The sequence below is a fragment of the Prionailurus bengalensis genome, chromosome D1, assembly GCF_016509475.1.
Source record: "Prionailurus bengalensis isolate Pbe53 chromosome D1, Fcat_Pben_1.1_paternal_pri, whole genome shotgun sequence".
Lineage (NCBI taxonomy): Eukaryota > Metazoa > Chordata > Mammalia > Carnivora > Felidae > Prionailurus > Prionailurus bengalensis.
The window spans coordinates 86,380,445-86,408,386 of NC_057346.1; the positions used below are offsets into that span (position 1 = coordinate 86,380,445).

A 27,942-nucleotide genomic window follows, 5' to 3' on the forward strand; every position below is an offset into this window, starting at 1 on the left:
CAGAGAAGCTCACGAAAGGCTCAAAGTAAATTTCCTTCTAAGACCATTTTAGAAACTCATAATATATGTAGTATGTGAAAGGCTGTGAGAGAAATGTCAAAATTAAACAAATATGTACATAGTTCTTATAACCCTGCTTATATTTGTGTATCGGTAAAATATTCTTCACAATGAAAAACATTTTTATCAGCATACTTCTCAATATCCCACATTAGTTTCTCTCAGTAAGAGAAGGAAGGGCTGGTACAGAGAGATGTCAGAGAGGATGTTCATCATAATGTTAACAGTGTTCACTTCTGGGTAGTGGGTTTTGGTATTTTTCCTATTCTTTGTATGTTTTATGTCTTTGAATTTTTATGATGAACATACATCATTTTTGTAATGGGGAGGTATTTCAAATAAGTGGGGAAAGCCTAATCACTTGGGAATAATATAGTGAAATCCATTTTTCATATTTCACATCAAACTATATTTCCAAAAATTAAAGACTTAAATATAGTAATTGAAATTATAGAAGTATAGGAAGAAAATAGAATGCCTTAAATTCTTGGAGTGGGAAAATGGCAAAAACTATATCTAGTGATCAGATCTAAATACTATTCTCCATATGAAGGACTCAAGACTGGAGAAATGTTTGATTCACAGGAAAGACAAAGAGGGGTGCCTCAGTCGGTAGAGCATCTGACCCTTGATCTCACGGTCATGAGTTCAAGCCCCACATTGGGGGTGGAGCCTACTTTAAAAAAAGAAAAAAAATGTTTTCAATTCAAAGGAAAGATAAGGAGACACCTGTAATGTCTTTTTTATGTTTAGAAGTGCTTAAAGAATGATGAGGTCAGGGCAGGGCATGTCAAAAGGATACAGAAGCCAGCTCAAAGGAGTTCCCACTGGACAAATAGGTAAAATTTTGAGCATCAGAATAAATAACGATAGTAAGTGGATTACAACCCATTTAATGAAGCAGGAAGCCATGAGTACATATTGATGCAAATAAATGAATGAATAAATAAGTTTTTGAGGAAAAAGATATTTACATAACCACAGAGTACCTTCTCACAAAATATTTATTGACTACAAAAGGGAAAGAATAATTATATGGTACAGAAGCCTGACAGACATAACTTTAATCAAGTTAATGTCAGCAGTTATGGGGCAAATTGAAATCATGTATCATCTGATAATATGCGTTGAGAATTCAGGAATGCTCCTGTGGTATTTCTACCAAACATACATAATTTAAATCTAATAATCATAAGGAAATACCTAACAAACCCAAATTGGGAGCATTCTACCAAATACCTGGCCTGTAATCCTCAAAACTGTCAAGACCGTAAGAGTCAAGAAAGTCTAAGGCACTTACAGATTGAAGAAGACTGAAAAGAGACATGATAAGTGAATGCAACATGTGATTTTCAACTGAGTCCTTTGCTGTAAAGGATTATATTGGGACAAGTGGCAAAACTTGAATGGGCTCTGAGTGTCAGATGGTAGTAACAATTTCCAAATTATACCAATATCTTAAGTCAGGTGGTTATATTATTGTTATGTAGAAGAATGTTTGTAGGAATCATAACCTAAATAATTAGGAAGTGATGGGTCATCAATGTCAGCAACTTATCCTCTAGTGGAGCAGAAAAATTTTTTTTTCTATGTTTGTAATTTTTCTATAAGTTTAAGATTGTTTCAAAATTTAAAAAACAAACGCATATATGTACATATATGTTAATATTTTTAGCAAATTTAGAGAATTTTTAAACTGCTAACAAGTTGAATATCCTAATACAAAATGGGGAAAAGATAACAATGGGATGTTCTTGAAAGAAGAAACAAAAATAGCTAATAAGCCTTACTAATGATCAAAGAAATGTAAACAAAAACCATTTTTCAGCTATCAGATATTTAAAATGATAATACCCTGTGTTAAAGATGATGTGGTTATCACTCATGTTAACTATAGGAGTGTACATTGTTAAAACAATCCTAAGAAAGGATATCAAAAGTTGGAGTGTACATTATCATTGTTGCCATCATCCCATTTCCCATTCTTAAAGAAATAATGATACAAGTTAACAAAGATGTGTGTACAAGAATTCTTACCATAATTTGTGTGTAATACTGAAAATCTGGAGATAACCTAAGAATTGTGAGTATAGATGGGTTGAATAAACTATGTTATATCCACCTAATGAAGTACCTTGCATGCAAAGTGAGAATAAAAACAAAGTGGGTTAGAAAAAATATAATATATGTAATATATGATATATGTATGTAGAAAGTATTCTGTAAAGATTTGCATCAACAGCCTAATAGTCATGATCTCCGAGTGTTTAAATTATGGGTGATTGGGGCGCCTGGGTGGCGCAGTCGGTTAAGCGTCCGACTTCAGCCAGGTCACGATCTCGCGGTCCGGGAGTTCGAGCCCCGCGTCAGGCTCTGGGCTGATGGCTCAGAGCCTGGAGCCTGTTTCCGATTCTGTGTCTCCCTCTCTCTCTGCCCCTCCCCCGTTCATGCTCTGTCTCTCTCTGTCCCAAAAATAAATAAACGTTGAAAAAAAAAATTTTTTTTTTAAATAAAAAAAAAATTATGGGTGATTTTGCCTTTTTTTTTTTTCTTTTTCTTTTTCTTTTTATAAACCTTGAGAGACAGCATAGTTTAGATAGGGGCCATTTGGTTAGACAATCTGGATTTGAATCCTGAGTCATCCACTTACTAGCTGTATGACATTGTACCAGTTACTTTACTTCTCTGGGCTCACATTTCTTAGGCTTCAATCAGAATAATAATAATAGAAACTACTTCTTAGGATTGTTAAATGAGAAAACAAAAATTTACCACTTAGCAAACACTGGCTAGCATAGTAAGGACTTAATGAATCTTGGCTTCCATCCTTGTTATTATTTCTGCTTATATGTTTGAAATTTATTCTAATCAACATTTTTATTAATAGGCCAATCAATAAAGCTATTTCTCCTTTGGTAATGTAACTACTTAAGCAAATATTTTTAATCTGGACAGTCAGCTTTCTTTTCCCTATCATATTCTTTCTTTTGAGAAAACCACATTCGAAAATCAATTCCTCCTTAGAAAAAAGTCTGTGAATGGATAGTAGCCATATTTCTTGTGCCTCCTACACTACTTAACTCACTCCTGAAAGCTTATTAAAAGACTTGATAACACAATGCTTCTTGCTACTCACTTGGCAGTTGTAGGTGGTACTGTTGTAGTGGACCCATTCCTTCTTACTTCCTTAAGTGCATACCTTGTTCCATCTCACCATCCCACCTGACTTTCATCCATCCTGTAAGTGGAGCATTACTATGGTATATTGACAACATGGTGATTGATAATAGCTAAAAATTACTAAGAACTGATTTTCTCTCAGGTATTAACATATTACTTTTGTTATTTCATTTAATCCTTACAAAATGTCATGAAGTTTATAATATCACCATTTTGAATATGAGGAAATAGACACATCAGGCTTAATTAGTTTATTTAAAGTCATACAGGGACTCAATCTCAAGGGACTCCAAATAGCTAAAGCAATCTTGCAAAAGAACAAGGTTGGAGGTCTTATACTTCCTGACTTCAAAAAGTTTTACAAAGCTACAGTAATGAAAGCAGTGTGGTTTGGTACTGTCATAAAGGCAGATATTTAGGCCAATAGAATATAATAAAGGACCTAAAAGTAAACCCTGGCATACATGGTCAAACAATCATCAACCAGAGTGCTAAGACCATCTAAGGGGAAAGAGCAGTCTTCGAGAAATGGTATTGGGAGGGGCGCCTGGGTGGCGCAGTCGGTTAAGCGTCCGACTTCAGCCAGGTCACGATCTCGCGGTCCGGGAGTTCGAGCCCCGCATCAGGCTCTGGGCTGATGGCTCAGAGCCTGGAGGCTGTTTCTGATTCTGTGTCTCCCTCTCTCTCTGCCCCTCCCCCATTCATGCTCTGTCTCTCTCTGTCCCAAAAATAAATAAACATTGAAAAAAAAATTTAAATAAATAAATAAAATAATAAAAAAGAAATGGTATTGGGAAAACTGGATACCCACATGCAAAAGAATGAAGATGAACCCTTATCTTATATTCTATATAAAAATTAACTCAAAATGGGGCGCCTGGGTGGCGCAGTCGGTTAAGCCTCCGACTTCAGCCAGGTCACGATCTCGCGGTCGGCGAGTTCGAGCCCCGCGTCGGGCTCTGGGCTGATGGCTCAGAGCCTGGAGCCTGTTTCCGATTCTGTGTCTCCCTCTCTCTCTGCCCCTCCCCCGTTCATGCTCTGTCTCTCTCTGTCTCAAAAATAAATAAATGTTAAAAAAAAAATAAAAAAAATAAAAATAAAAATAAAAATTAACTCAAAATGGACAAAAGTCCTATCCATAAGACCACACACTATACACGTTTTAAAAGAAAACAAAGGCAAAAATCTTCATGACATTGTATTTGACAGTTATTTCTTGGATATAACACCAAAAGCACAGGCAAAAAAAAAAAAAAAAAAAAAGCAAAAATAGACAAATGGGACTACTTCAAACTTAAACACTTCTGTGCATCCAAAGACACAATCACCTCAGCAAAAGGGCAGCCTAAGTAATGGGAGAAAATCTTTTATCTGATAAGGAATTAATATGCAGAATATATTAAGAACTACAACTCAACAACAAATAGCCTGATTAGAATCTGGGCAAAGGACTTGAACAGACATTTCTCCAAAGATAAATACAAATGGCTAACACAGTCTCACCCTCCACAATGACTTTTTTATACTTTCTCTTTTTTTATACAAACCTGTAATATACTTACCAGTCTTTATTCTTAGCTTATGACCTTTCACTGAGAAAACAGATAAAACCAGCAGAGACACCTATTACTACATTTGCCACCCATCAGCATCTGTACCAACAGAATACTGTCTTTCCCCACGTTACCATAGGTGAACTACTCATTAAACTTTTTTTTATAAGCAAACTCTATACCCAATGTGGAGCTTGAACTCACAACCCTGAGATTAAGAGATACAGTACCGACTGAGCCAGCCAGGCACCACAATAAGTAAACTATTTAAACACCTATACTAAAGGCCTATTGAAGTTTGAGGTCATGAATTTACAGTGAGACCAGTCCACTTAGATGGGGCCATTTCTCCCACCACTTTTAGCTGTAATGAGGCAAATGTGGAGTGGGCAAAGAGTTAAATTTAGCCTAACAGTTTTGCTGAGCAAGTGAGACAAAGCAAGAAAAGAGCAAGGAAGTAGGAACAAGATTTGATCATGAATCAAGATGGTTAAATAGTTGAAAGAGTGTATCAAGGGGAGTGACGAGGTGGTAGGCAATGGTATGGGGGTTTCAGTGTGGTCAAAAGATTACATATGGACTCTAGGGAAGATAGGAAGTGATGGTTGTGGGGAGGAGAGAGCACGAACTGAGATTAAATAGGTATAGCAGTTATTGATAATGGCAAGGTCTAAGGTATGATCATAAAAGGGAGCACCATAGAGGCACCTGTGTGCCTCAGTCCTTTGAGTGTCCGACCCTTGATCTCAGCTCAAGTGTTGATTTCAGGGTCATGAGTTCAAACAGAACCCCTGCTTGCTCACAGACCTCATCCCCTAGGATGTCACTCTAGCAATTCTTCCATCTCTCTCCTGTACCATTAACTTTTCCTTTCTACTGGATGCATTCTATAATATATAAACATACTCTTATCTCTTCCTTTTAAGAAACTAAAAACATCTCCCATCCCACTTCCTCTGCCAGCTACTATTCTATTTTTCTGCACCAGAACTCCTCGAGTTTTCTAATATTTGGTATCTCCAATTCCTTCCCTTACATTTTCACTTAAAACCACTCCAATTAGGCTTACACCAACATCATTCCAGTGAAGCTGTTATAACAGTTCAAGCCCGTGTTGGACTCTGCTCTAGGCATGAAGCCTACTTAAAAACAAACAAACAAAAAAAAGAGTGAGCACCATAGGTAGGATGGAGATAATTGGGAGAGAAGTGATCAAGAAACTGAAAGGCCAGCATGTTCGAAAGATAATTAATGACCCAGAGTTGGAGAGATGACAGAAACAATGATGGGTAGTAGGAGACATAATCTAATGACTTATTTACATTAGTAAGTAAAGGAAATCAGACTAATGTTGAACTGAATTATTTTTCATGAAACACTATAACCTCTCTCAACTAGAGATAGTATCTCTATCTGACAGTGGATTATTTGGCCTATGCATGCAATTCTTGCATCCTCATGTTCTTAGTATTTTCCCAGCTATGACTCAGAGGTCTGTGCTAGTCATTTCTCTCCTTGCATTTCTAGCCTCTATATGTTCTACTCTTAGTTAAGTATTCATGGTGAAGAGAATCAAACTCAGTGTTGTTAGGTTGAAAAGCATCAGAAAAGGAAAATCAGTGACAGTCTTCAGGGTAGTAGTAATGGAATTTTTAACTTGAAAATTAGTTGTGAATAGACTTCACAGTCTAGATAGTCACATGCAAATTATATGCTAATATAACTTTAGCTCAGCAAACCATTTTGCACAATTAGTTGAGACATTTGATATTGCACCTACTGCCCTGTGAGTATATCTTACTGTTTGTCATAAATGAATATTTGAAATATATGTATAAATAGAATTTTGGTAATACAAGTCATATTTTCTGAATGATTTGCATAATAATATCAAAAATCTTCACTTTAAATTAATCCTAATTGGGAGTGATAACAGTTTTTCTTCCTAAGTATTTCTTTCAAGTGGCTAAATCAATATTTAAATGCATCAAAAGTTGTTATTTTTTAAAATCCAGCAATTAAGCATTTTAATGAGAAAAATCAGTCTTAAGAAAAAGAAAAATCAGTCTTGAGCCATTAATTTTAAATTAGGAAGGACAAGAGAAATTATCTAGTGCAACTCTGTCATATGAGCAAATTTTGAGGCCCAGAACAGAAAAATTAAATACTTTGCCTCATTATCACCCATTTAGCTATAATTGCTGATATAGACCTAGAACTCAGATCTTGATATTTATTCCATATATACATAATTTTATTGTTATAATCTTATCTTTTCACAAATAAAATCTTGTCTTTTGTTATCCAAGCTTTTTTGTTGTTGTTACATTTATTCTTTGATTACATTGAGACTTTTGTAAGTATTGCTTTGTTCATTCTTTGAGAAACTATAAGGTACTTAACTGCTCTTTATTATCTGCTTGATTTCTTTTCTAGATATACTACATCTATACCTACAGCTAGCTATATTACAGCAGATTGTTTTTATCTTTCTTAATGAGATTGACAAAATTACTTTTCATGGAAAAACCATTACCATTTGTTGATAGAAATTGAAGTTCTCTGGTACAAATGTCTGTCAGACCTCTTGCTGAAAATTGGGGCAGGGGGAGAAGTGATAGGTACAAAAGTCTCATTTTTTCCTATCAATTTAAAAAAGATGTAGAACTTGGTCATCAGAATATAGATTTACATTTTGTGTCATTAGACCCCTTTTATACATGTTTAATATTATTATGAAGAAATAAACTATAAAAAACATGGTAATTAAAGCAGGTATATGGAACAATTTTATTTTTTAACTGAAAAAAATTTTAAATGCTTAGTATTTTAAAGATAAAAATTAAAGTTCTAATAATTGTTTTTACGTTCTTTATATGTTATAGTTTTAAAGAGAAACTGTGGTATCAAGTTAGATCATTTTACCATATAAGTTGTTGAAAATTAAGAAAATTGGCTAAAATAATACACATGATTTGAAATGTGCTGTCTTTGGGACATGTTTTAAATACTTTGATAAGCTAACCTTCGTTAAATGCCTGGAAACATTAATAAGGAGGACAGGGACATATTTGTAACTAGATTTCCTTCTGCCAACTCCTGGTTTATAAGTTACTCTACTGCTAAAAAGCAACAAAAAAAGACAATAGCCTCAAAATTAAAGGGGTTTAACTTAAAAAAATTTTAGATGACAATAGAAGATATTTTTATCTTTTACTGATTATTATAAGTATTGCTGACAAGGAAATGTATCTCATGGAGATTAATAATACTTAGTAGTTTAATATCAATACCATATAAACTAGTTCAATTTTAAATGCTATAACCCATGCATCATAAATGAATATTATCAATTTATATACCTAAATGTATTGTCTTTTTCCCATTTAATTTTGTTATCAGAGTGTTTATTGTCCTAGAAATCTAATTAGTTTGGGGAAATTTATTGCTTGTAAAGTTCTGAGCATTGTTGGTGATTGGATTGTTTTATGTTAGTGATAAATAAGGAAAGAGATTAAGATGTATTGGCTTTATGTCTTTGTTTTTGTTCTGATATCAAATCTCTCCACCACTTTTGAAGAGAATCTTAGCTTTACTATGGTTACTATCAGAATGGGAGAATATGAAATAAATAATTGATTGTATTGGTTGAACAGTGGCAACAAAAAACTAAGAAGTAATTTATGTATGTGGTGTTTTATAAAGTACCTCACATAGTAAATTTACTACCATGCACTTAAGACAAATTTTATTATTGAACAATTTGGGGCAGAAGGAAAAATGTTTAAGAAACTTTTTGTAATATATGCAATAATAATGGTCTTGGGTAGATTCATTATTGGTGGATTAGAATGAACTGGCTATATTCTTGTTCCACCCTCCTTTAACCCATACTGACATTCATCAAATGGTTGGCTGAAATTCATTTCATAATCTGGGACCTTGGAACAGAGTTTACCCCTTGTGCAAATCTAATTGACCCAGATAAGAATTGAATATGCAGGAATTCAAACAGCAGCACTGTATTCTGAAAGTTGAGCTACCCAGGACAAATATGTTACTTATTTATTCATATATATTTATGTATTTATATATATATACATATAAATATCCATATATTTATGAAATAGTCACATCACTGTCTTTACGGAATTTCATTTTTCATAGACACATTTATAGACTCATGAAACTGGAAAAATGTGACCATGTGATCCAATGTATCTTCATCCAAAATGGAGATATATGAGAAATAACCATACTGCGAAAACCTTCAACTGGAGCCATATTTGTTTTGCATATAACAGCATTCTTTTTTTTTAATAATCTTTTTTAATGTTTATTTATATTTGAGAGATAGAGACAGTGTGAAGGGGGGAGGGCAGAGAAAGAGGGAAACAGAATCTGAAACAAGCTCCAGCCTCTGAGCCGTCAGCACAGAGACCGATGTGGCTCACACTCATGAACTGCAAGATCATGACCTGAGCCAAAGTCAGACACTTAACCAACTGAGCCACCCAGGCGACCTGCATATAACAGCATTCTTTTCTCTTGGTTTTCTTTCTTTCTTTTCTTTCTTTCTTTCTTTCTTTCTTTCTTTCTTTCTTTCTTTCTTGTTTGTTAGTTGCTTTGGGGCTAGATGTTGCTGTTCAATAAAATATTTGCAGAGATGTGCATATATTTTTATTGAACAACCTACCATTGATTTTGCACACTAAGTAATCTGCTACTTTTCCTAACTTCTTATGTTCTTTATTGTTGCATGTGTGCTTCAAATTATATTTCATTTTTTCTTTAGGTCATTTATTCTGCATATGTGATTGCTTTACTTAGGATCATGGTAGAGCAAATACTTTTGTATTTTTAAGGTCACCCACAGCTTTTACAGCATTAGTTACTGAAATGTCTATGTTCCAGATCCTCATTATCATGACTTTTAATGTTCAGCCATAGCACACAGGTTGTCCGTTATCAAGAATATTAAATTCAGACAATGTTAAACCAGATTTTCTTCATTGTAACTATATTTTCTTTGAGGTGTTTTATAACGTTTGTAAAAAAAAGTTTTAAGTAAGCTCTGTGCCTAACGTGAGGTTTGAACACACAACCCCAAGATCATGAGTCTTATGCTGTACCAACTAAGCCTACCAGGCTCCCCATTTTTCTAAAATATTTTAAAACAGTAACATTAATGCTAATATTCATGTGAAAGATAATGTCTTCTTAAATTTATACATTTATTTTATTGGTTTCATTTTACAAAGTAGAAATATATTCATCTTCATGTCTTAAAAGATCAAATTTTTAAATTACTATTATTTTAGCAGTTTGTTCTAAGAAAATTAAAACTTTTCTGGAAGATGAGCTCAGGTGATCAGGACATTGATTCAGGTGTACTTGGCATAGCAGTTCATTAACTATGTGTTAATTACCCATGATTACTCCTGAAAAGCTATAGTGGCTTCATCTTTTAGGTTGCTTCATTAAATCATTAATTTTCTTGGAGGTAACTAAGCTTGACATAATTAAGACATCTCAGTCTCCACAGATTTTTATTTTCCCATGATGTCAAGAACACTGAGCTAGTTAATATAAGGCATTGTAACGTATTCCCTGGATGTACTGACTTTATATTTTTAAATTATTTATACTATTTGGGTTAATTTTATATTTTAGTAGTCTCATAAATTTTAATTACTTCCTCCATGTTGTAGCTTAGATTTTGAATTGTATGTGTAATATGTCCATTTCTGTATTTGAACCACTTCTTACCAACAGTTCTTTGACCCATGGCTACATAAAGCTGCTTCAGTTTATCCAGAACATCATATATGAGGAAGGATTTGATGGATCCAATCCCCAGGTATTGAGTACCTTCAAAGTTTTTTATAATCATCTATGTAATGTTGTTTTTAAACTCTCTAGGGGTAACCCAGAAGGTTTTAGAATAATTAACAGTGAACAAGCTGTTTCCAAGCACAGAAGATGTAGATAAGCAGGGCACAGGCAGCCTTTGTTTGATTTTTGATGTGTAGAGTTTTAGCTAAGTTCTCAGTGGATGCACAAAAGACATATACATACATTGTCAACATAAATTATTTTTAAATATATATTTGTGGCACCTGGAATAACTAAACTGCTGCATTTTGAAAATTACTCCTAAATCTGCAAGACATGTACTTTTGTATCTAAATTTTTTTTAAGTTAATTTAGTTTGAGAAAGAGAGAGAGAGAGAGGGGAGAGTGAGCAGGGGAGGGGCAGAGAAGAAGGAAAGAGAGAGTCCTAAGTATGTTCTATGCTGTCAGTACAGAGCCCAACACAGGACTCAATCCCATGCGCCATGAGATCATGACCTGAGCTGAAACCAAGAGTCAGATGCTTAACTAACTGAGTCACCCAGATGCCCCTCTTATCAAAATTTTTTATATTTCTGTCATTCAGTCCTTAATTGAATAACCTGGTGAGTAAGAATTAATTATTTTGAGATTTTATTTCTTGTTTTATCATGCTTTAGGTTATTTCACTGAATAAAAACTGCATTTTTTATTTGCTATATTAAAATATTTTATAACTTAATTATTTCTCTGTAGCTCTGTTTTTAAGAACGCAAGTTTTTAAATTCCCACTATTAAAGATTCCAAATTCCCACTATTAAAGATGTTCTGGTTAGTTTAACTTGAACAAAATGAGAGAAATTTTATTTCCAGTTATAATGCCATTTAGAAATCTTTCTCGGTGATTTTAATTGCTAAAGCTGCTAAAGATTTTCAGTTCATGTATATTATTTCAGCAGAATTATTTCCAGAGCACCATTATTTTTATTGAAGAAAGTAAAGAATCCAAAAGTCTTATTTTTGGCATTATCAACTACATTTGCTCTTAATCCATAAATTTTTAAGTATTCTTATAAACTTTACTGCTATATTTAATGTTTTTTCCACAGCAATGTTAATAAATTTTAAATTTGTTTTGATCATCAGTTTAATACAAAGTTGAAAATACTATATGTGTGGTGAAGTATATACATTTATTTATAGATAGCTTTTCACGTGTGTTACAGTTTTTGTGATGGTCCTTGGTTTTTAATACAGTTTTATTTTGTTCATTGTTGCTCCGTTTTTGGTCCTAGCTAAGATCTATGGGCACTATGTCCTCCCTTTGGTGGCATTGTCCGTCTGGAGAGGTAAATTGGTCCCTGACAGACACCTCTCCCTATGTGCTGTGGTTACTATGGAAACAGACATGTCATAACAGTTCCTATGATACAGTGTGCAGAGCTCCTGTTCTTGCAGGATGATGACACATCTTCTAAGAGCAAGAAATTTTATAAAATACAAAAAATCAAAGGCAATAACAAAGATACACACATACTTGCTTGTATCTGTATATATACATATGTACACATATTTATATATATGTACACACACCCATCCATCCAAAGGATCCTTGATAAGTAAGCTATTATTGGAATGGAATGAAATGTTTGTTTTCTTAGTTGTTTATTTGAGTATTAAAAATACCACCATTTTCAATAAATAGTATTTTATTTGATGAAAGCTGATGAACTGAACTGGTTTGTCTCTGAACCAGAAGTTCTACAACTATTGACTTTTATAAAGGTTAAAAGGGTTGAGGTAAGCATTTATATGCTGAATACCAAGAACGCTGAAAAAGTTTACAACATACCGATAAGTTATAAAATATATTTCCAATTTTATTGGAATTAAAATATATCTACTAAATTTCCATATTGTTACATTTTAGAGTGTATCATTTGCTAAATTACCTCAACTATATTTCTGTCTCAGAAACTTTAGATGAGTTCAAGAAGCCACAAAAATTCATCTATCGAGCACTGCTTCAAAAAATCTTATTCTTGAGTCAAAATAATGTTCTGATACTGAAATAAATTCTTTTTAAAAGGAAATTTTCATCTTACTTTCTGTATCACTACATTTTCAAATAAACTTACATTTTCAAATAAACTGACTTAATTTGAGATAGGCTATAAAGAATTGAGTATTATAGAATACTGTATAATAACTTTGTAGTAAGTAAAGTAGCTCATCTGCAAAGATATTTGGAGTGGAGATGTTTACAAATTGCTGTCATAATTTCATTTAAGTTATGATTTTTAAATATCTAAGAAATATACAATAAAAATGAAGTTTGAAAATTGATTTCATTTACATATCCAGATTAAATATTTTAGAGGTTCTCATTGGAATGAATTTAATATTTATTATTCAGCTTTCAACAAGTTTATTTTTTAGTTTGATTAGACCTCAATAAATTATATTAAAAATTTTTTGATTATACCTCACAGTGTGCCCCATTATTATATGGCATAGCAAAGGAATTATATGCCTGAAATTACACAGGAAATTTGTAAATCAGCCTTTGCTTTTGCACTTACTATTATATTTTTAAAAATATAAATGTATTCCCAAGTCACCTAGGTGGCTCAGTTGGTTGAATGCCCAACTTCAGCTCAGGTCATGATCTTGTGGTTCAGGAGTTCGAGCCCTGCGTCAGGTTTTGTGCTGACAGCTCAGAGCCTGGAGCCTGCTTTGGATTCTGTGTCTCCCTCTCTCTCTGCCCCTCCCTGACACTCTGTCTCTCTCTATCTCTCTATCAAAAATAAATAAACATTAAAAAAATTTGTTTAAATATATAAATGTATTCCCTATGTTGAAGTATCATGCTCAAATATGTTCTGATGTGGTGAGTACCTACCTCACTTAAATATCTTTTTCATTCTTTGGCTTAATATTGTCATTCTTTATACACACACACACACACACACACACATATGTATGTGTGTGTGTATATATATATACATATATATACAGGTATATATGTATGTGTGTATGTGTATCAGCATATCTGTCATAGTCACTAAACTTCTACAGTTCTCCTGCTTCTGCACCTATCATCATTTTTGTTATAAACTTTTAGCTTTTTGATACAATAGTTGGTAATGGTGACTGGGTTAAAATACAGCTGACCTTTAGTTTCTGAAATATTGGTAGGGAAAACCGTATAATGCTGCTCTCCTTCTACCTTCTACCTTCTATTCTCCTTCTACCTTCAGATTTTGTTTTAATACCTAGATTTTGGGGGCAGGTTTGTCTCTCCATTTTTCTAGATTGCTCTTTCTGTTGCAAATCTAATTTAAGCTGCAGTTCAAGAGAAAACAAGTTTGGGATGACAAAATGAAGCTTAATCTTGCCATTTTACTTAAATTCTGAGTTTCTAAGTAATACAGTAAAAGGGATAACCTATAATTTCAGAGATATCTTACACAAATTCATCAAAATGCATTTAGACTTCTAATACATACATGCCCTGGTACATATTATTACTTCATTTCATTCAAGTAATGCAGAAATAAAAAAAGAAAACAATTTTTATGGACTGCCAATGACGTTAATATATGTCTTAAGGGCTGCCTATCATAACCTTAATACAACCAGAAAAGAAAACTGGACTAGCTGCCTTGATAGTATCATCACGTTTCAGGTCTTTGGAGTCAGGAAGAATTTTTCAAATGTGCTTAAACTAAATTCCTTTTTCTGTAATCACATTTTAATAGCTTTATCCAGGCCCATTATATATCATGTCCCTTTATATATTTTAAAGGATTGTGTGATCTCATAGAACACTTTTTTATTGTAGAGATGAAAGAACTAATGCCTAAGTAGTGTTGTGTCTTGCTCAGAATCACATCTTCTTAGTTGTACAGTCCAGACTGTGAATCTATCTTACCCATCTTACTGATTACTGTCCCCTTCTGTTTTTCCTCTTCTAACTTTTCAGTGTTTTATTCACTTCCCTACTTTCCTTTGTTAATAAATTCTCAAAAATACACAAACTCAACTTTCATGTGTAATATCAGAGAGATAGTAGTTGATTAATACATTTTATTAGTTAAATAAATTTTATTCATTTGTTATAACAATAACAAGCAATATGTTGTAGGATCTGACTTCATCAAAAAACACACTCAAATGACACATGTTCCAAATTTTTGATTTAAGGGAGAAAATGTATTTTCCCCATTAGAATTGTAATGATAAGTTTCCAATTATCTCCATGCACCAGGTTTTGCTAATGTCTCCTTCCTTTGCCCGGAAATTTTGCCAGATTGCTAAAGAAAGCATTTATAGGGGTGCCTGGGTGGCTCAGTTGGTTGAGGTTCCAACTTGGGCTGAGGTCATGATCTCATGGCTTGGCTTATGAGTTTGAGCCCTCATTGGGCTCTGTGCTGACAGCTCAGAGCTTGGAGCCTGCTTTGGATTCTGTGTCTCCCTCTCTCTCTGCCCCTCCCCCACTCGTGCTCTGTCTCTCTCTTTCAAAAAACAAATAAAACACTTTAAAAAATAAAAAAAAATTTAAATACAAAATAAAGAAAGCATTTATAAAACATTTGTTTGGTTAGGATAACACAAACAGTAGAATTTGTTATAAATACATCCCTGGCAAATGCTTATTGATAATCAGTGTAGGTTTTGTTTAATGGTTTTTAAATGCTCTTTTCCCAAGAAATATCAGTCATCATTATGACCTTAATATCAGTAGTCTTGAGTTCCAAATGTTCATTTGTTCAATTTTGATAAGTATTGAACTGAATTATTTTGTAAAAATAGCTTCAAGAAGAATAAGTAAAAGCATATATAAGGTATAAAAGCAAAACACATTTTTAAACTTCTTTCAAACAAAATATCAGGCATTGGACATAATAGCACTAAATGAAAAATACTGAGCAAGTTATAGTTTATTGAAAGACTTGTAGAATTTTAGAATACTAAGAATGGTTTCTAAGTATTCTAGTTTAGATGTTCTTTATTGCTAACTGATTTTTTTATGTATTATTTCAGCTGTCGCAAGCATAATTCATAAAGTGGTCACTTAAAATTTAGAAACTTGAGGCTTTTGATACTCTTCAAATTTTCCAAAAGTGAGAAAAAAACAGCTATTTTTTAATACTCTTGCAATATAGAAGATTTCCTTTATATTGCCGTATATTAACTATACATAAAGCTTTTTAACATCTCTACTATCTCCCGGCTATGTTATAAATTTCAAAAACTGGCAAATAGAACTAAAGGAGGTATCCTATTTGTTAATAAAACTTAATGTGTTTGTCTCCCCCCCAACCCGACACATGCATTTCTTTAGAAAAAACAGAAAAACATTTTAAGAATAGGAATCCAGAATCTTGGTTCACCTTTGTGGGGGGATGACATCTGCTGTACGGAAAATGGCAACAGTCACAGCCTTACGAAGTTCCTGTATGTCCTCCGTGGTCTTCTGCGAACCTCTCTTTCAGCTTGTATGATCACAATGCCAACACATCTTATCCAGGTAAGAATCTTTCCAAAACTCCTTTCCCCTAATTAGTGCTACATAATGAAGAGCAATATATAAACACTCGGAGTCTGAGTCTGATAAATTATTTTCATATGCCATTTAAGTGGAACAGATTTCAGGAATGCCAGAGAGCAAAATGTCCTTTACTTTAGATTGGTAAATTGTTGTGTATTTGTAGTTTTAATATACAGTGAGTATATGGTAAGTCTATCTTTAATAACATTATTTTTTTTCTTTGATTTCTTGTAAATGCATAATACATTGTGTTATGTGGTTGATTTTTCACTGATATCTTTTCAGTAATCATTAGATTAATCATAAAGATCTAAGATATGGATATAGATCTTGAAGAAATATTTGCACACCCATATTCATAGCAGCATTATTTACAATAGCTAAAATGTGGAACCAATCTGAGTATTCATTAACAGATGAACTTGATAAGATATGGCCTATATCGCAATGGAATATTACTCAGCCTTGAAAAGGAAGGAAATTATGAGGTGCCTCGTTGGCTCAGTCAGTTAAGTGGCTGACTTCAGCTCAGGCATGGGTTCAAGCCCCGCATCGGGCTCTGTACTGACAGCTCAGAGCCTGGAGCCTGCTTCAGATTCTCTCTCTCTCTCTCTCTCTCTCTCTCTCTCTCTCTCTCTGCCCTCCCTCAGCTCGTGCTCTGTCTCTGTCAAAAAATGAATAAAAATGTTAAAAATTTTTAATAAAAAAAGAAAAGGAAGGACATTCTAACATATGCTGCAACACTGATGAATCTGAGGACATGATCCTAAGTGAAATAAGTCAGTCACAAAAAGACAAATACTGTGATTCCATTTATACAAAGTACTTAAAGTAGTAAAAATCATAGAAACGGATGGTAGTATGGTGGCTGCCCTGGGCTGAGGGAGAGGGAATGGCAAGTTACTTAATAGGTACAAAGTTTCTGAAAATAATTGTTGGTGGTAGTGGCACAACATCATGAATGTACTTAATAACACGGAATTATACATTTAAAAATGGTTAAAATGGTAAATTCTATGTTATATATATTTTGCCACATTCAAAATTTTGAGGAAAAAAAGAAAAGGGGCACCTGGGTGACTCAGTCAGTTAAGCCTCCAACTCTTGGTTTCAGCTCGGGCTGTGATCTCGCAGTTCGTGAGTTTGAGCCGCATGTTGGGCTCTGTGCTGACAGCCGGGAGCCTGCTTGGGATTCTGTCTCCCCTTCTCTCTGCCCCTCCCCTGCTTGTGTGCACTCTCTCTCTCTCAAAATAAATTAACACTAAAAAAATGTAAAAGGAAAAGAAAAGACAAACACTGATCTAAATAGGACATGTCCTTTTCTTCCCTTGCTGTTTCTATGTGTAAACCTCCTGAAACAACACTCTTAGGGAAAAAGGTCCATCTCCCCAGACAGAAAAAGAGGGATTTTTGCAAGATTTGCCTCATCAGCTCAAAAAGTCCTTTTCTTAAGAGTGTTCAAGAGACTGGGGCACCTGGCTGGGTCAGTCAGAAGAGCGTGCAACTCTTGATCTCACGGTCATGAGTTCAGGCCCCACACTGGATATAGAGATTCGTTAAATAAATAAAGCTTAATTTTTTTTTTTTATAAAAAGAGTATTCAAGAAGCAAGTTTGGGACAATTTTCATCATTGTTGTTATTTTATATGTAATAGAGAAAGTACAATTACATTGTATATTTTTCCACAGTATTTATTATTAAATATATTTCTATAACAAACACAATGCTAGAAATAATAAAACTAAAAAAAAATCACCTGCAGTGAATGAATCTGAAAGTCAAAATAAGCTAAATCACTGAAATCATCTTTTCTAATGTACATACACTAAATTAACACTTTGATATAGAATGACTTTCGTAGCAGAATAATATTGAGCTTTGTTTTCCTTTACTTCTCTAGGAAGTCTCAATAATAATAGTGATAGCACTAACAAATACAAAATACTTAAAGTCAAGATCTTAAAGTTCTTATAAAATCCTTACATAACTACTGTTGTAATCTACATTTTACATGTAAGGAAACTGAGATACAGAGAAGTTAAGAAAGTAGATCAATGTTTAATACCTGAGATACCATGGTTTGAACCCAGAAAACTGGGTTCCAGCACCTCATACTAGAATACGTAGCACGTTTTTATTCTGGAACTCATTCTCTCAAAGCTAGTAGTTCTCATATCTTTTATCTTGGAGTTAGAAAGGACGTGGGGCTCATCTGAGCTAGGCTCCTGCCTTCAGCTGAGTAAAGTAGTATCCCAAGTGAAATGACCTGTTCAAGCAAATCACAGAAACAAAGACTATCCTTGGTGAGATTTCATGGATCTATGCAAACTCTACATTTGATTAAACTAACAGGAATAAACACTGACAGAAATTAAATCAAATTAACAGAAATAAAAGATAGAATTGAAATTTGAAGTTCACCAAGGAGATAAAGAAATGCCATTTAAATTAAATTAATAAACATTAATTAAATTAACAGAAATATAAGATATAATTGAAATTTTGAGTTCACCAAGGAGATAAAAGAATGCCATTTTAAGATGCTGTATCTAAACATACTGTATAAGGGTTAAAGCTGAGACATTGTTTAAGGGCTATTAAGTTTGTAAAGCACCATATTCCTTCCTGCACAAGTAGAGAGAGGAGTATGATTGACAGCATACCCCCGTACATTGTCAGTGACTTGTGCTTTTGAGCTTTCTAAGGGTTACCATAGCAACTTCCTGCGGTTCAAGTTAGCATTCCTCTTTAATAATTGCAAACTTTGAGCAAAAGAAAAATTAGATCTTAATCAGAAAAAAAGTTTGACTTTTCACATCAAGATTTCCTTTTTTTAAGTAAACTCTACCCCCAACATGAGGCTCAAACTCACAACCCTGAGATCAACAGTCACAAACTATCCCAACTGGTGCGTCTCACATCAAGCTTTCTTAAATCCAAATATTTCTCTGTCAACAAACTGTGGAGAAAATCCGCATTTCTTATAAATTTTATTATTGAAGCTGTGTTGTATCTCATTCATTCATTCATTTCTTCTACACTGCTTTTGAGTGACTGACAGTGCTATAGTCCTCTATATATATAGTGGAAATTTTAAAATGAATGAGAGACACTGGTTCCTTTCAGGCACCTTACTCTGTAGTGGGGAGGTAAATATTAAAAACTTGTGTTTCAATCTGAAGATGAAATCCAGAAAACAATTGCATTCATAATAGCATCAAAAAGAATAAAATACTTGGAAATAATTTTAACAAGAAGAATGTACAACTTATACTCTGAAAACTACATAACATTGTTGAAAGAAATTTTAAAAGATCTAAATGAATGGAAAAACTTTCCAGGTTCATGGATCAGAAGGTTCAAAATTAATATGACCATTGTCTCCAAACTGATCTACAGATCCAACACAGTCCCTATCAGAATCCCAGCTGACTTTTTTGGAGAAATCTGCAAGCTGATTCTAAAATGGCTATAGAATTTCAGAAGACTTAGAATAGCCAAAATAATCCTTTAAAAAAAGAATAAGCTAGGAGGGCTCATACTTCTCAATTGCAAAACTTTCTAGAAAACAATGGTAAAAGACAGTGTAGTACTATCATAAGAATAGGCATATAGATCAATGAAATAGAATTGAGAGTCCAGAAATAAACCCATATATCTATGGTCAACTGATTTCGACAAGTGTGCCAAGACCATTCAATAAGAAAACGATAGGCTTTTTCAACGAATGGAATAGGACAACTAGATAGCCACATGCAAAAGAATGAGGGTGAACCATTACTCCACAGCATGTACAAAAATTAATGCAGAATGGATCGGAAACCTGAATGTAGCAGCCAAAACTATCAAGAAATGCATGCTCTACCAACTAAGCCAGCCAAGCACCTCAAAATTGAAAACTTTTATGTTCAATGGACACCGTCAAGAAATTGTTAAAGGCAGCCCACAGAGTAGGTGAAAATATTTGCAAGTCATATCTGATTAGAGATTTTTATCTACAATATATAAAGAATGCTTACAAATCAATAATAAGACAACTCAATAAAAATGGGACAGTAATTTGAGTACGCATTTTTCCAGAGAAGATGTACAAATGGCCAATTAGCACATGAAAGATGCTCAACATCATTAATCCACAAAAATGCAAATCAAAATTACAATGAGATACTACTTAACATTCCCTAGGATGGGTAAAACAAAACCTCAGGTAACATTAAGTGTTGGCAAGGTAAAGACAATGGAATCCTTATACCCTGCTGGTGGGAATATAAAAGGGTACATTTGCTTTGGAAACAGTGTGGTGCTTTTCAGTGATTCAACCTGGAGTTACAGTGTGACCTAGCAATTCCACCCATTAGCATATACCCAATAGAAATGAGACCATGTGTCCACATAGAAACTTGTGCCTGAAAGTTTATAGCATTATTATTAATAACAGCCAAAAGATGAAAACAGCCTAAATCTCTATTAACTGATACTGGATAAGCAAATGTGGTATATCCATACAATGAAATACTATTTGGCTATATAAAGGAATAAAGTTCTAATACTTGCTATAAGACAGATGGATCTTAAAAAGATTATGCTAAGTAAAAGAAGCCATCACAATAGAACATATATGATTTCATTAATATGAAAGTCCTGAATAGGGAAATCTGTAGAGACAGAAAGTAGATAGTGGTTACCTAAGGCTTTGGAGTGCTGGGAGATAGGGAGACCTTGAGTATGTGGTGGGGTGATAAATAAAAAGATTGGTTTGTTTTTTGTTTTTTTTTTAAGGTGATGAAAATGTTATAAAATTGCCTTGAGTAATGGTTGCACATATCTGTGAATACTAAAAAACCTCTGAATTGTATACTTTAAGTAGGTGAATTGAATGGTATGTAGATTATATCTCAATAAAGCTGCTGATTTAAAAAAATGTAGGTTACGTGGGGCGCCTGGGTGGCTCAGTCTGTTGAGTGACCGACTTCAGCTCAGGTCATGATCTCACGGTTTGTGAGTTCGAGCCCTGCGTCAGGCTCTGTGCTGACAGCTCAGAGCCTGGACCTGCTTCAGATTCTGTGTCTCCCTCTTTGCCCTTCCCCCTCTCATGCTCTGTGTCTCTCTGCCTCAGAAATAAATAAACATTAAAAAAAATTTTTTTAAATGTAGGTTACAAAATAGTTGGTAAATCTGGTAGCAGAGTTATAAGTATACCAGATCAGAACTTTAGTTCAGTGGTTCTCAAACTTTTTAATCTTAGAACCTCTTTACACTCTTAAAAACTATTGATGATCTCAAAAAAACTTTATTTGGGTTGTATCTATTGATATTAACCGTATTACAAATTGAAACTAAGAAATTTTCAAATATTTATTTACAAATTCTGTTAAAATAATAATGAACTGATCACATGATTGTAAAATAATGATTTAAAAAAATTTAGTTAGAAGAGTAACATTGTTTTACATTTTTCCTTAGTAGGAAACAGCAGGTTCTAATATTGGCTTCATTATTCAATCCATTGTGATACATTGTTTTGGTTCAAGTATGAAAAGAAAATCTGACTTCACACAGATACATTGTTGGAAAAGGGAGAAGTGTTTTAGTAGCCTTTTTTTTTTTTTTGATAATTATAGAGATTCTTCAATATACACTGAAACTCAAAAAGTAATAGTTTTACAAACATTGCAAATATTACAATGTGAAATCAAAAACTGTGAATGAACTTTTTCATATTATGCTACACTAAAAGGCATTCATTGCTTTATCTTGCACTTTGAATGGGTCTTTTACCCTTTCAAGATATTGACATATCATTCCTTGGTCATTTGGAAGGCATTGATTGGTTCATGGAGTTATGCCAATCTTCCAAATATTTGCACATTTCATTATACAATATCAAACAATCATATTGGTTAATATCAGCACCATCTACTGTGTTGTACATGTCACCAGTTTACTTTTATTGCTAATTAGTTTTTGAGCATAAAAATATACCACAATTTCTTTATTCTTCCACCTATTTATGGACATTTGAGTTATTTCCAGATTGAAGCCTTTATGAATAAAGCTGCTATGGACATTAATGTGCGAGTCTTTGTACAGATACGTATTTTCATCTTTCTAGGAATCACATCCCTCTAAACCTTTTTATTTTCAGTCTTTCACATTTTAGCCATTATAGTACACTTGAACTGTATGACATTGCGATAATTTGCATTTCCCTGACAACTAATGATGTTGATCATCTTATCATATGCTTATTGGCTATTTTGCCTGTCTTCTTTTGTCTAGGTCTTTTGTCCATTTTTTAATTGGGTTATTTATCTACTTATTATTGAATTATGAAATTCCTGAAATATTTTCGGTATATCTTTGCAATAATTTCTTCCAGTCTATGGCTTGCCTTTTCTAATAACAGTATCTTTTGAAGAGTTAAAGTTTTTAATCTAGATAAAGTTTATCTTATCATTTTTTTAGTGGTTAGCAATTTCTCTCTCCTACTCCTCCCATTTTACAAATCTTTGCCCTCCGTAGGGTCTTTTTCCTGTTTTCTTCTAAAAGTTTGATAGTTTTATCTTTTGCTAATTGATCAATGTAATCTAATTTGAATGTTTTAAACGACTGTAGTTTACATTCTCAAATAGTTTTTGACTTATTAGTTAACATTCTAATTATATGTTAACACACTTTACATTCACTAGTTCTCTTTTTATTAGAGTTACTATTTACCAAGGTACTTATCGTCTGCCTCAAACATGTGATTTCATATAATCTTATGTATCTAATACTTTGTAACCTCTGGGAAGTCAGGGCCACATATTTATAGTTTTCTTTTTCCCAGGTTAGGTTTATGAAAGTAATACATCATTAAAGGCAATAAAGTATAAAAATTCATAGCACAGTAACTAAGCTTTTTCTAGATGTTTAATAAATGTTTAAGGAATAATGATTCTTACTTAGGAAATCATTTCTAATATCTGATTGTTGAAACTTCTTGAATCTTTATTATAAATTTTTGTGATTTTAGATCTTTTTTCTAACATACCCAAACCCTTCCTGCAAATGGCCAATTTATTATAATGTCATTTAGTCATCTTAATTATATACAGGATATATCAGCATATTTCAAGTCTTATTACTGAAAATTTAGGTATAAGTAAGATAAGAATTTTGCCTCCTTGGCCAGTAGAATTTATTTATAATTGTTATAAGAGGATGATTTATTTTCCCTGCAAAGACTTTTTACAGATTTTGCATGAACCTAACTTACTGTGAGTTTATAATCACACCAATATCATAGGGAAACTCCTTTCTCTAATCATCTTAAATATTCTACACATACTTGTATTGTTTACATTGTTAATGATGTTAAGTCATTATAAAATTAATACTTTAATACTAGTTTGGTTAGCTTTCATGAGCTTCTTGATTTTGATGAGAAGTAAACCTGGAACAGACTTATCAAATACTCGTAAAAATACTGCTACTCTTAGTACCACTACAACTGTGCTATTACTATAAGCATTTATTAGGCACATACCACATGCGAAGCACACTACAAGCGTTATGTCCTTGAATATCCACCACAAGCCTTACCTCTATTTTTACAAGGTTACACAGTTAATAAGAGGCAAGGCCAGGAATGTTCTACCTCATGTCTTCCCCTGACTCCAGACTACACCATCTTCACTTTTAGGTTATATAGCTAGCTGCCCTAATCATCACAAAAACTCTGCAAGATAGGCATGATGCCAGTTGCAAACAAGATTAAACTGAAATTAAGCAATGCAACAAAGTCACGTATTTAATAACATGTTTAAAGCTAGTAGCAAACTCTGATCTGTTTAAATCTAAAACTTACTCTTTCCTGCCTGTCACACTACATCTTTATGTATCTTGAATTATTAACTACTTCTGATGGCAGTAACTTCCCATGAGGAAAAAAAGTTCTAGACCAGCGTTGCTATTCAGCATTTTTAAAGAGAAAACTATCATTGTAAAATTGTTGACAAATTAGTACATGTGAAAGATTAAGTAAAAAGTTTCATTGCAGTCAAGGGAGGAAAAAAGGATGGAAACATATTTCCTTATGTGTAATTGCAAAGCAAAGCAAACAGTTATGAAATAAATACGTGTATATATGTAATTTTTTTTTATTTATTCCAAAGGGACCTATGCAAGAAAAAAGAAAAGAACATTTTTCCAAAGCTATTTTGGTGGCCACCATGTTCATTATTTAGAAGGAGATTCCAAACCCATTGTGACTGCTTGTGACTGTGATCCTTGCGGTCTCTGTAGAAGGAAACAGCCGTCATACTGTCAGGTGTCCTCAAGTCATCCTACGTCACCAATTAAATAATGATCGAGGTGATTAAACGGACTAGATATCTAAACACTATGCAATATTTGCATTTTGGTGTTTTACAGATACATTTAAAACATTGTATAACTGGAAGAGATATCATTTAAATTTATGTTTTTTAAGGTTCTAGTAAAAAGACTATTTTGAAATGGAAATAGGAAAATGGGGGGTCAGACTTTGGCGATGAGTATAAGGTTAAATAATGTGACCAAGAATTAAGACGTATTCCTCAAAATATAAAAAAAAAAAAAACTGCCCATCCATCTACAATTTTCACATTTTCCATAATATCTTTTCTACGCAATTTTTCTACCTATCCATTTTTTAATGTTTTTTAAATTTGTTTTTGAGAGAGACAGAGAGAGAGAGAGGAAGCGGCAGAGAAAGCAGGAGACACAGAATCCGAAGCAGGCTTCAGGCTCTGAGCTGTCAGCACAGAGCCCGATGCGGGGCTCAAACTCACAGACTGTGAGATCATGACCTGAGCTGAAGTCAGACACTTAACCAACTGAGCCACCCAGGCGCCCTTCTAGCTATCATATAGTAGTTTTCTGGTCCTAATATCAGTTGAGGTATTAAAATGTATATATATGCTTTTGCTCTGGACTATAACATCTCATTATATATTTGTTTTTATGTCAAAGTACTTAAGAGAACATATAAGATTTAAGAGTTTGCTTCAACCATTCATGATGTAAACAGGGGATAAAACCCAAGAACTCTTAAAAACCAGCGAAGAAAACCACAAGGTTTAGGGTACGGAAAGGGAATAAGAACCAGAAGCAGTATGCTCACAAATCTAATCAAAGACATATGAATACACAGAACCAGGAGACTGTGAGTTTATTTAATAAATCTTACATAGTACTTTTTATGAGCCAGATGCAGTCCTCAAATCTTTTTAAATATTAACTCATTTTATCCTTACAGTAACCCCATATGGTTGGTGCTATTATTGTCTCCATTTTACAGATTAGGAAACAAGGGACAAAAAAGTTGAAGTGACTTTCCCAAGGTCACACGGCTAGTGAGTGGCAGGATTTAGACCAAAGAAGTACCCTGTAAGTACCATACTCTTAACCACCATGCTCTGCAGCTTACTCAATAGAAGTACTAAAAGAAGGTCAAAATTAAGACACAGACTTGTGTACACAAGGTAGCATTTAATGATGAAAGAGCCTGGGCTTTTGGAGACAGATAGACCCAATTAGTCATATGGTTTTAGTCAGGTCTTAACTTTCTCAACCTCATCTTCTTCATCTTTTAAAAAATGGAGTGAGGAATACCTGAATCATAGGATTAGCAAAAACATGTGCTGACACAGTGCTAACACATAGTAGTCACTCAATATATGCGAGCAATCATTACCTTCACTATAATTACTTTAAAGAGACTTCCAAAGATGAAAATTTGAACAGAGATCAGGCCATAGAAATAAGGTGTACAAGTTCATCAAAGCAGTAGAAGTCCTCAGCTTTCTGTCTCTTTTTATGAAAGTCTCTGACAGAATCTTCTAACAGGTCAAGCCTGAGATAGACCAGGAGGCATGCATGAAGTCAGGTGGCCATCTAAGTCATAGTAACATCACCATGTTGTTCCAAGACTCTTCTAACATCGTACATCAGCTTCCTCTCCACTATGACCAGTGCCATTCCTATAGACTCCAAGTCAGAATTTAAGTGGTGATTGAATGTCTAAGGGTAATTTAGCTTATTCATTCATGAACAGATATTTATTGCTGAGGCACTAGGCACTCATGAGGATATAGCAGTGAATAAGACAAACAAAATTACTATCCTTGTGGAGGTTTTTTAGCAATGTAAAAGACAGTATGAATGGAGCAGAAAATTAGTATATGGAAGGTATTTACAGGCTTGAGCTTGGAATTTGATACTAAAGTGGTTTCTGCAAGAAATAGAAATGTAGTTTCATATCCTTGGAAACAATTAAACATCCAAAGGTAATAGAATTGTGATACTTTTATTTGAATATGTTGTATAGAGTATCACTATATTAAAAGTATATAAAATATCTATATCTCTTAAATTGGTAAAAGAGCCAATCAGTGTTCTTACTTTAGTTATTAGCATTCTGTCAGACTTGTACAGTAATGATTAGTTACCCTTTATTATACTTTTGGCATGCTTCCCATGTTTAATTTCATTGTAGGGAAGGAACACATAGTTAAGGAAATTGCAAAGAGGAGGAAAAGTTAAAATAGGGAAAATAATGACATAGATTCAAAACTGACTTGAATTTATTATTATAATAAGACTTTTGCAAGTAGAACGAAAAAGAATTATTTTTAAATTTGCATTTGAAATATTTTGTGTTTAGCCTGACAACTTTGAACTGAGAATTTTTTATTTTCTTTAGGTTAAAACTTATTTCCATAACAGCAACAGGGAAAAATAACAAACACACATTGAAACAAATACATAAAAATAAACTCTAAGTATCTGTTAAGAAAACGCTAAAATTATCCATCAAATATATTATGAGTATCTTAAAAAATATATAGCCCTAAACAATTTTCCTGCAAGGTTGTTATATTACTGATATTGTCTCCTTCTAGAATATAATTTTAGCACCTGCTCAAAGACATTGTATTAAAAAATGTATGTGAAAATGGCCAAGTTAAATAAGACTTTGTTACATGCTAAACTGTGGTGTAAAGTGTCATTAGAAAGAGCAGGACTACGGACGGCTCCCCCATATTCGAGCATTACCCAGTTCCCAGATCCCTGCTGTGTAGTTGTTCCACTCGCCAAGAAGCCTGTTAAAGAGCCCCCAAGAGCATGTGTACAGCCCTCCATGTTAATAGTTAATTGGTGAGGATGGCAAGATGAGAGGACAGCCGAACATGTGGTCTCTCAGACTCAAGCCGTAGACAGACCTTTAGTTATAATAACAGCAGCTGCTCACGTTCTCACAACTCAACTGTTCAAAACTGTTGTCGAATGAAGGTTGCTGTGGATTGGAAAAAAAAAAAAAAAGGGCAGGTCACATCTAAGAAAAATAACTAAAACCCTACCTTGAAACTCTTACTATTTATTATTTAAGTATGAGAATATTACTTGAACTTTTTAAAACTTAAGTACAAATTTCTATATTCAAAGCTGTTCTATTTCAGACACATATAATACTGCTGCTTTTTTCCTATTTACTGTTAGAAACAGAAATCCTGGTGCACTGCTCGAAACTTTTTAATGAGATTTTTTGCAAAGTGACACCTTTGAAGCAGTTACAGTAGGATGCTGTTCGATTTCCCCATCTAGCAAGATATGAAACTATTAATTTTTTTGGTTTTATAAATGGAAACTGGCTTCCTATAGTGAAATTTGTCATCCACCTCCACATTATAGAACATTTTGTGCCTTTTAAGTTAATTTTATCTTCAATTCCCAGTGAC

The 27,942-nt window shown here is 33.5% G+C and overlaps 1 protein-coding gene across 1 annotated transcript in view; it reads left to right on the forward strand.

The window, feature by feature from the left end:
• ELP4 (elongator acetyltransferase complex subunit 4) overlaps nt 1-27,942 on the forward strand; it is a 245,962-nt gene that overhangs the window by 77,315 nt on the left and 140,705 nt on the right. Inside the window, 2 exon segments of the mRNA XM_043580877.1 lie at nt 10,569-10,653; nt 15,973-16,158. Of these exon segments, the coding sequence (XP_043436812.1) occupies nt 10,569-10,653; nt 15,973-16,158 (271 nt within the window).